The sequence below is a fragment of the Notothenia coriiceps genome, unplaced genomic scaffold (genome assembly GCF_000735185.1).
Source record: "Notothenia coriiceps isolate Sejong01 unplaced genomic scaffold, NC01 NC01_scaffold00016809, whole genome shotgun sequence".
NCBI lineage: Eukaryota > Metazoa > Chordata > Actinopteri > Perciformes > Nototheniidae > Notothenia > Notothenia coriiceps.
This window is the reverse complement of record NW_011349510.1, coordinates 11,478-22,428: the sequence shown is the minus strand read 5'-3', so window position 1 is coordinate 22,428 and position 10,951 is coordinate 11,478. Positions and strand designations below refer to the sequence as shown.

Below are 10,951 nucleotides of genomic sequence, written 5' to 3'. Positions count from 1 at the left end.
TGTGTCTGTTTAGACTCGTATCCAAGGTGACGCTACAGTAGGGGATGGCTGCGTTTGCAGTTGTAGACTCCGGTGCTAGTGGATCGCGGGAGCTGTAGATTAACATTTGCATGCTTATTGTAGCTGTAAGGGCAATGCCTGTGGCACCATGGAGCATATGTGTGGGCTGGACCTGTATTTTACAGGAAAGGAGTGATCAGATGGTCGAGTTTTCGATTCTTGTTCAGTTTTCATCTTCCTCATCTCAGACTTTGAGTTGCGCGCGCTGCTAAAGAGACGCGCTACCATGGAAACCAAACAATGGTGTACCTATATTAAAGTCCGAGTGGAAACAGTCGTGAGTAAATCTGATTTTGTCAGAAATCGGGAGAAATGCGGGAGTCTCCCGCGAAAATCGGGAGGGTTGGCAAGTATGACACACACACACACACACACACACACACACACACACACACACACACACACACACACACACACACACACACACACACACACACACACACACACACACACAATGTTCGTATTTAGTCTCCTGATTTTAAATGCCCTAGTATGGTTTTGTCACCATTTCCATAGCCCCACCAAAAATATTTTCCACCAGCCGCCACTGTTATTAGGATAGGATGTCACATGACAGCGTTCAGATCTTACTTTTTTTTTTCCAGGAATAGAAACGGTTGATGAATAGCAACTTCTAGCAACAATGACAGCTACAAAGCATTACCAAACTTAAAACTAGTCAAGACTTTTATAGACAGTAACGTTCATGCCTGTCTTCATAACTGAACTAATACTGGATTCACATTTATTTCTGCCATTCTTTGGCCCAGTACAAACAGTCTCTCCCTGCCGCCATCTAGTGGGCAGAACAAATCCCTGCACCGTGTTCCAAGAAATGAATGTATTAGTAAAATCGGACCCGTTTTTGTAATACATAATTGTTTTTATTTAAAATTGAAATGTGAAGCCAAAACTTAGTAAGTCAACGTTTCATTTCCCAGTCAGTGTTTTTTATGTATTTCCACTGAGTGGCAGTGTGCTACAAAAAACGTTAAAGAGATCTCCATCCGTAGCCTGCGAGAAAAGAATGGTTAAATCTCTTCACTAAACTCAGTCATATAGTTGGAGCTACTTCTGTCCCAAATATTAACTATCAGAGGCAAAGCTTTAATAATCACCCTGCTGTGTACGTGTACAATACGTGTTTTACTATTGCTCAGATTTTGTGTGCTAAAAGTGGAATTTGTAATTTTCTCAAATTGATGACTGTTCCAGCCATTCTTCATTTATAGAATAAAGAGTAAATAAATTGCCTAACACGTGATTTATCATAATATTATATGACACACAACTGTTTTTAAATTTTCATTTGATGCATGCTAAAGTAAAAATATAACTCTGAAACAGACACTTATTTTACTCCTCATGGCCATACCTGGCTGGACACACTCAAGCTGTCATCTCCAACCATTTGGTTAATTTAATTAAACAAACATTTTTAAAGGAAAGAATGCAATCTAAATAGAATGAGTGAAAGATTGGAGATGAGTTTTAAACAATATCTTTATTTGGTTTCTAAGCAAAAACTAGAAAACATTGACAAACCTAATACTCATTTCTGACCAACACTAATGGTGACAAAAATAACATGTACATATTTAGAGAATAAGAGAAGAACAAAACGGAAGGGAGGCAGACTTTACAAAATATTCTGTGCAGTACTTTAGATGTATTCACATGTTAGGCTGTTTGAACACAATGGGGAGAAGTAGTGAGCAGCATGTTGTCTGTCCCTCTGTTTAATAAACTAATACTGTACACACTGTATATAACATGCTCCATACAAGAGTCCAATACGCTTTGTGACTTTGGGTTGGTGTGAACCATAACACATGCATGCATATATCAAACTGTGATACAAATATATCCTACTGTTCATCTGTCTCCATGATCATATTGGCAGTCCTTTAAAGGGCCCATGTCATGCTTTTCCGGTTATTACCCGTCCCCTTGTGTGTTATGAAGGTTTTTATGCATGTAAACGGTCAGCAGAGTCACAAACCGTCAAAGTACACCCTGTAGCGAGTAAAACTCTAACACAGAGAAGACCTGTCTATGCTGCCCCATAACGCCTCGTTGGGGATTTCTCTTTTTCCATTGTTTTCTTCCTGAGTATAGTGACTTGCCCATACCCAAATGGACCAATCCGTCGAGCCGCTACGTTACGTCCGCAGAGCCGTTACGTTAAGTCCGTGGATTGGTGTGTGTGTTCGGGCTGGGTTTCACTGTGTCTCGCAGACGGCCACTGGGCTCATAAGGGGCGGGGGGGCAGGAGCTCCAACAAGCCGTTTAGGACAGAGAGTGAATACACATACTATACAGAGATGCTGTATGAGACCTTTAAGCATCCTGCACTAACCACAGAAACAGAACTCTCCTTTGTAGCCTGAAGTCATTTTTGGATATGAATAGAAATACAGAACATCATTGGCAGCATATTAGCCAAATAAGCATGCAAGTAACATAGATTTAATGTTTTGTCATATAAAAATAGAGTCCTCCATCACCCACTCCTGTTAGGATAATGACAGAAATAAGGCCACATATCCGTTTCCTTTCTGATACAATATGCTAAATATCCTGACAAATCCTGCTGACTATCGTTGTAATTATTAGCTTTAGAGACCTCCAAAACTTTCATTTTTTTGTAATTCTGCCTATCCAATTACCACAGTTCAGATATAAAGGTTGTTTGTGTATGTGAGGAACAGAGCCTGCTAAAGCCAAATTATTTTGGGGTTCTGCTGAAACACTGGTTCATTTTTGCTTTAATCCTTATTTAACACAATAAAAGGATAATACAAAATTAAACCAATTTGTCAGCATTCACTTACTACAGTAGCTGAAAAGAAAAGGCAGCCATGTATCAAACTGAAGTGTCCCAACAGTAGTCAGGCTGAGCTCTACATACCACAGCTCTCATCACTCTTTCTGTCGGTGTCTTCCCTGCAGTACAAAATGAAAGGTGACACTTTCACACATTGTCTGCTAAATATCTGACCTGTGGAATGTGCATTAACCCACTTTAAACAGGCACATGCTCCAGATAGCTTCAGAAGCAGAGGCATTGTTCACCACCAGCGCGGCAATAGTCTGTGCCTCACTAAATGGTAGATGTTGCGCTGGCTGGAGGGAAGGGGGGCTGGCAGTGCACGGTATGTTCCGGTCTGTTCTCCATCCCCACATGATTTCATGGCAATATTTCTTTCATGCCCTGCGCGTCCAAGTAGGATTATTTTCGATGTTCTGGTGCTCAGTCTCTAAAAGTTGACCTCGAAATGCAGGACATTCTCCATCCCTTTAAATATTAAAACATTTTTTAGCATAGATAAATATGCAGCATGTTCATGAAGCAGTGAAAAGAAGCAGTCAGACACCCCAACAGGACAGGATTGAACCCAACTGCTCCTCTGTTTCAGACCCTCTGTTTTACTGTTACTGTCTTTAAAATGCACTGAGAATAAACTAATGAGGAGAGGACCCCCTGCCCACTGCTGTCTTTCTTTACAACTGATTAGCTCAACTGGTAGCCCCCCTCAGGATTCATCTCACAACGGACCCTCTCTCCCTGTGAGCAGGAACCGAAGACTGACATCTGCAGGAGGAGTTGTGATAACAAAAAGCTCTGTAGTTTCGAACATTAGAAATGTATTTGATGACTGAGGGAAAAGTTAACTACATTTGAATCCTTTGATATAAATGCAGTTTGTGTGTAATTGCAGAGTTGTGTGTTTCCCCTGTGTTCTGATAGGTGCTGACAAAGTCAGAACCTCCAATGGATCAGAAGAGCATTTGCTATGAGTCCAGTTGGAGGAATCCTCCCCACCAACACTCTTCCAATTATGATCTTCAAAATCCTGAACCATTTCCTGTCAACAACCCTGCAACACACACACACACACACGCACGCACGCAGGCAGGCAGGCACACACACACACACACACACACACACACACACACACACACACACACAACCTGTGAGTCTGCTGGCTCTCAGGCGTGCGCTTTGCTCTGCTTGGGGGCGGGGGTGCTGGTGGACATGGAGGGTGGGTTTGAGGCGGCGGGCAAGGGGGGCCGGGGCTCCAGCCCCCGGCTCTTCATGAAGGACAGCAGCTGCTCGGGGATCTCTGCCAGGACGTCTTTAGCCAGCCGGGCCATGCTCAGGACCGAGTTCCCCGAGCGGTCCATGTAGTCCCGGAAAGGGACAAACTGGAGAGAAGGGACACTGGTTGATTGACAGGTGACCATTTTAGAATGAAATTAAACAAAAAGCTGGGTAAAAATATAGGGAAAATATTATTATATAAATGTTATACTAAAGATTATATGGGGTCATGTTTGCAGAGGATATGGAGTCACATTCAGATTGATACTTGGGAGGAAGGGAAATATAAATATGAATACGTTATTAAACACCAGCCTGTAAAGAAAGTTACATTAAGATAATATGTATACAAACACAAGAAGGTAAAGTGAGTTTGTAATAAAAACATGAAATAAAACAAATCTATTTTAAAGAAAAATAAGAAGTTTGAGTAAAATGTTCAATAAAAGATACACTTAAATGTAATAAAATCAAAACATTTATATAAACATTAGAGGATAAAGTAAACATTTGTATATTGTCCTACAATATATAACGTGTATATTACAAAATATACAGTGTATCAGCTATTAGGACATTAATGATGAATTGTACATAAAAGGGTTTGGCTGCGGATGCCTTAGAAAGAATGAGAGCAGTTTGATGGAAAGACTGACTGACTGAACGATTTACATTTCTTAAATGTGTGTTTTTCACCAACAATATTTATTATTTTATTCTACTTTTTGAACAAAAAATACAAAATAATTAATAATACAAATATTTAGCTTTAAACTCAAAGTGTCTTTTTGTGTGACCATGAGCTGGGTCGGATCAGAGGCTTCTTTATGCAGCTGTGCTAACATCTGTAATAAGGGCCTGTCTTAGGTCAGGGTGCATGTGGACTCACCTGGACGATGTCTCTCTCAGCGGAGCGCCCCCTGGAGGACACTCTCACCTCGTCTCCATCCAGCTCCTCCATCGCTGCAGACAACACAGAGCATTTCACTGTTATTCATTCATTCACAGTATTCATGTCATACTTGTGTTATTCAGTATTCTATATATTCTTAGTAGTAAATACACATTTAATTTATAAAGAACCTGTTTATGTGTATTGTCTGTGAAGTAAATCAGCCACTGTTCACCAAGTCAACTTTGTGGATTATGAGACTATAATATTAAACTGTACTACCATATTCTCTCTCTGATTAGACAATGGACCTGCTAAACGTTATATTACCGTCATTTAAACTTAAACTTTCAGTTTTGATAGCCAAAGTAGAGTGTTGTTACTCAATTAATTAATTAATTATCACATTTGCAAGCCATATACACTACACCAAACACCCTGCATTTGCTTTACTGAACAAATTACACATATATATGTATATGTATCGTAGGAGCCATGAAACGTGTATAGTAATGCGTTTTGTTTTAATATAAGATATTTGTTTGATCACTATTGATTGGTTGGCTTGGGTCACATCATGGATATGGGCGGCACTCATTATAATCCTGTTCACCTGTGTGAGGTGTGTGTGGAAGAGAGGGTGACACAGGGGCCGTTTCTCAATGTCGAGGAGGCTTGCTTGGTAGCACAAGTATGTTGGGCATTTAAACAGTTCTTCGGCGCCACTCGATGACGTAGTATTCTTGAAATAGTGGCTCTGGAGCAGCTTTACTCGACATTGAGAAATGGCCAGGGTCGTTGTACTTTTTGTTGACCGCAAGTTTAATGATTGCTTTGATTACTATAACAATGTATATGTCCAAGGAAAATAAGTTGATCATCCCAGATTTCATTAAACTACATTAATTTTCAACAGAGTTTTTGATCTCAGCAAGTCATTTTTGTAGCGTGTCACACAATATCAAACAGGCCCGGCCTCAGCCTCTCAGCGACTTTGTTTGTTTCCTGCTGTCGCTATATGTATATTATAAGTACCAAAGTGTCACACATACCACACTGAAATATATTTTAAAAGCATTTAAAAGTCTGATTGAATATTGCAATATTCATATGCAGATCACTCAATCCTGATGTTAAGGTGAAGGATTAAACTACTACTTACTATATTGTAAAGTAATGCCTTTGTATTAATAACAAATCACAAGCAAGATGGGAGGCTTCTTTGATTGATTCTAGCTCTGTCCATTCATTTGGTATTTTCTTGTATTACTCTTTTAGCCCGTGTGTTAGCAGCAAGCAGATCTCCTGTCAGTACACAGAGCCCAATCTGGACTACTTTCCCTTCCTGGTGTAAACACAGTTAATTACGCCTTGGCCACAACAAACACATGATTTATTGATGAATATATTTCCTCTTTGCGAATCCTCTGAACAATAAGTGAAGTAACTCTCCACTGCTTTTAGACTGACACTACGTTTTCTTTGTTGGCATGCACACGCTGACTTCAGAGCCAATGCTTTTGTCTTATCTCGGGTGAGTTGCCAAAGGAGTAAACTTATAAAAATTCCATGCGTCCCTTTAGGAAGGAGTAGAGAATAGAAATGATCTGCATTATTAACATTTGTCTTCAGGAACAAGGATTGTGCATTCAAATACATCAATCTAAAAAAGAGAAGAGATGCCATCTCCAGTCCTTATTATTATTATTATTACCTGTATTATTATCATCTTGTTATAATAATACAAGATAATAATCTAGCACAAAATGGCTTGTTCCACAGAATCAAAACACACATACAGAGCTCGGCTCTGTGTGTGTGTGGAACAAGCCATTTTGTGCGCGAGAGAGCGCGCACCGGCAGGGGTGCCGCCAGGGATTTCGGGCCCCATGAAAAGATATCACATTGGGCCCCACCACCAGGCCCAGGCCACGCCAACCAAGCACAATGCTGTAACCACACCTCCAGAACCCAACCGACTCATTTATGCTTTAAATAACTCTACCTGAACAGGCTTGCATCTATCTAGTAGTCCAATACTAACTAAACAATATTTACTGACACTCAGCGGTGAAAATATAACACTGTGCAGACGTGCAACATTCTGCTGCAGTAGAATTCACTATTTTATATAACACTAACATTCCTGACAATAGACCTCAATAGTCATCTTTTATGGTGTACATGCCTTTTTAATAACATTTTTGAATGGAACATTTAAAAATCATAATAAATATAACTTAAATATACATGACCTCTTAAATTAAAATAAAGCGAACATTAACACCAATATTATAATTTATAAAATGCTATAATAACATAAGCAGCAGATTTTTTAATTAAATATACATACCAACTATAAAATAAGCGGGTATTAAAGTGTAAACGAACAACAAAACGGAAATGGAAATGAAAAGGCCTGATGGTGGTGCTAAATCAGAGCCTATTACCTGTTCTCAGTCTTTTTCTCATCATGCATCTTCTGTGTAGTGATCCAATATTGTTACCATAGCCTTGCCCTTTAAAGAGCATCTTGCAGGTTGTTTTTCTTTCTACATTTATGCTTTAACTTGCTTGAAAATTACAATTAAAAAAGTGAATGTAGGATTTGATACGTTTAATGAGACATAAGGGCAGGAATTCAGAGGGAAAGGAGCAATTTTGAAGCTCTGCTCTTAAAAAACTGCTTTTTTTTTAAGGGTCATACGGTTCAAACGCGTCATATTACCACCACAAATGGTAAACATCTCGGCTCCTCTGGACGTAGCGGCTATAGTTATAGTTGCGTCTGAGTTACGGTTGTGTATGAGCTGTATTTTTCGGTATTTCATTGTATTTCCCACCATTTGTAATCATGGTCGGCAGTTTATTGTGTTTGTGCAGGTTGCCAAATACCAGCCCTGTCAGGGACATCGGAGTTCCACCAGTTTCCCTCATCAGTACAAAGACCGGAGGCAGGCGTTCGTTCCTGGGTGCGTTGTGCATCCACCCCCTGCAGGCACTTACTCTCCCACAGGCTTTATCCAGGGGGAAAGAACCGTATTACTTCTCTCTCCCCCCCTTCGCTGCTCTCTCTCTTCCCCTTCCGGTACACGGCCACCTTAAGACGTAGTGGGGGATGCCATTAGGGAACGCTGTGGTGGCCATGGCCGCTATCTACCATTGTGGGTCCACCGAGGTCGGGACCTCGAAATATTTTCTCGAGGTGTGGTATACAAACTTGTGAAAATTGCACTAAACGGAGGTCCTTGTAGTCTACCCATTTACTGCGATGGGGGCCGCTGCATAACTACGTAGCCTCGATTAAAGCAAACAGAAAGGAAGGACGACCAAATGTATCAACAACACCCACCCGCAGCCCGGACTTGTGTACCGGAGCAGCAGAAGTAATGATGATGGATATCTAAGAGATCTGAGTCAGCGGGCTTGCTTGTGTTTCTGTTTCATCAAGGACTCATATGATCAGGTCAGTCCTGTGTGAACGCTTCTAACGTTAGTCAGTGGGACGTCCAGACACTCATGCACACTACTTTATACTGCATGCATAGGCTATCCTTTGGTTTAAATTGCGTGAATAAATCTAGGCTAGAGAGGCTAAATATAATCCACATTCATCCAATGGTCAAGAAGGATTCCTTTAACAAACGTGGTTAATGCTTTTTGCTTTCTTTCAATTTTGAGTAAAAACAATGGAGATATAAATTGTATGTTTTCTTTACCCCACTGGACTCAAGAAATAATGGAAAAGACTTCGTCAGGGTCGAAGCTCAGGCTTTGTAAGGGAGAGACAGGACAGGGCAGAGAGGAGAGAGAGAGAGAAGAGAAGAGACGGAGATAGTGAGAAGGAGAGAGAGACGATGAGGAGAGAGAGAGAGAGAGAGAGAGAGACCAGAGAGATGATGAGAGAGAGGAAAGTGGATGGAAGTCAGGGAGAACTGCAGATACATCCACACAAAAAATAATGTAGGCTATATAACCCCGTCGCAGTCTATCTATCTATTTCTATATATATATATAGATCTATAACAATAGTTCTTAATTACAAATAGGCCATAATTGTAAAACAACATAGGCCTTACATTCTATTGCAGTTTATTGATGTCTCATAAGTTAACATACAATTCTATGAAACATCAATTTGCTTAACATTTTGTTCCTTTTGAAATTCAACCAAAACAGGATTTAAATGCAAAGAATGCAAACAAGTGAAATGAACTAAAAATTGCTGGAATTGCTTTTATTCACTGGTCAGTAGCAAAAAGTTGAGGGAGGAGCAAACAAAAGTCAACAACGGAAGGAGGGGATTGAACAAAGAGAAAAGTAGGAGGACGAGGGAGTAATGAAAACGGGAAGGACATAGAACTATAAGGAAGATGGAGAGAGAGGTTGGGCAGGTTATGGGAAAGGAGAAAACCATTGTGGAAATGACATGTTGACAATGTTTTGTATCATTTTAGCCTCTTCCTTATGTCCGAGATTCATTGAATAGTTAACAATTCAACTGATTCTATGCATTACTTTGAAAAAAATAATTGATGCTGACCATTTGTCAGCCCACTGGAGCATGGGTTTGATATCGAATATAGTTAGCGCAATGTTGTGACCCCCCCAGGCACTTTAAACAAAGCCACCAACTAGGAGCATGGAGAATAATCCCCAAAAATCTCGGCGGGGTGTCCCTGAACCCCTACACATATTGGACCCCTCGCTTATTTAGGAAATCCTAGGGATCACGGCTCCTTTTTGTGGTGGCTGTACTGGCTCCCAAGCGTCTGCCTTTGTGTTTTGGTTGTTTCCTCCTGTCTCTTGTTGTGGGGGCGTGGTGGCTGTCACTCCGGCGTCCCGCTCAACCTCCACTCCACCTGCCTGGCCAATCAGCGTGCACCCTCCCCCGACCTACACCACCTGACTTGTTCATCAAAGGCCCCATTTACAAACGGCATATCAACGGAGGCTCCCACCAACCTTTCTCGCTCAGATGTCAATATCAGGCCGTATCTCGCGTCTCCCCTCCGTACACAGGCACCGTAAGTGTGGAGGTGCATTAGGTAACGGAAGATACGGCTGATTACTTGGCTTTAGTTTCTGTATTGGATCAGTATCAACAGTCCTGCCAGTACGTACTATATTATCAATGCTACGTTAGTTATAATGCTCCCTGATATCATGGATAGCTAACTTCACAATGTTGTGGATGTGGACGTTAGCTAACATTTCTGTTAGCTAACGCCGGTCAACTCACCCAAGATGAGCTGCCCAGTTCTCACTGGTTCTCCCTCACCACCACGCAGGCTCATTCTCCGATTTGCCGTTATTCTTCTCATCCTTGGCTTGCTCCTGGTCTCTTGGCGCCCAAGGCAGGCTCTATAATTCATAAGGTTGTGGTCCCGTCATATGGCCATTCGAATTTCAATGTTCAACTTCTTCTGTGTTCTTCTGTTCAAAAACAGCATTGGGATCCATTGTTTATTAAATACGTAAAACCGGCGCTCTCCCCCCTTACGTTTCCCCCATGTTACGTCACACACGGGAGGTCCCACGTGCCAAGGCTTTTTTTATGCGGAAGTGAAACATTTCTTTACAAAAAAACGACGCAGATGTCACTGGGTAGTGTATATTTCTGTATATTTTTTTGAAATCTAGTGTATTCATAATTTTCTAGACATTTATTCAAAGGTGGTCTATTAACCTGGAAGTTGCTCTTTTACAGTTATTACGAGCCCTCGCACAGCCTTACTCACCAAGAGGCCAGCCGCCTAGCCTTCTTACAGGCAAAGTCAACTGATCAAGTCTTGAATTCCAGCTTTCTAGCTAACGGCTTTCAACGGACAGCATGGGCAAGACTTCAAAAGCCTTATGGGGGTTCCAGGGCTGCAGAGATATCCTATAACATC

The 10,951-nt window shown here is 41.1% G+C and overlaps 1 protein-coding gene across 1 annotated transcript; it reads right to left on the bottom strand.

The window, feature by feature from the left end:
- Positions 1-2,343: 2,343 nt before the first annotated feature.
- On the bottom strand, positions 2,344-5,210 carry LOC104949770 (copine-9-like). Its single transcript, XM_010776176.1, has 2 exons — positions 5,055-5,210; positions 2,344-4,269 (listed from the first exon to the last, which is right to left on the bottom strand). The coding sequence occupies exons 1-2, from the start codon at positions 5,124-5,126 to the stop codon at positions 4,054-4,056; spliced, it is 288 nt and encodes a 95-aa protein (XP_010774478.1). The 5' UTR covers positions 5,127-5,210; the 3' UTR covers positions 2,344-4,053.
- Positions 5,211-10,951: the final 5,741 nt, after the last annotated feature.

Excerpts from the sequence above, each read along its gene's own strand:
- LOC104949770 (XM_010776176.1), bottom strand. The coding sequence starts at position 5,126 with ATGGAGGAGCTGGATGGAGACGAGGTGAGAGTGTCCTCCAGGGGGCGC. Across the intron at positions 4,270-5,054 it reads CTGAGAGAGACATCGTCCAG|TTTGTCCCTTTCCGGGACTA; the intron begins GTGAGTCCACAT and ends CCTTCTCTCCAG.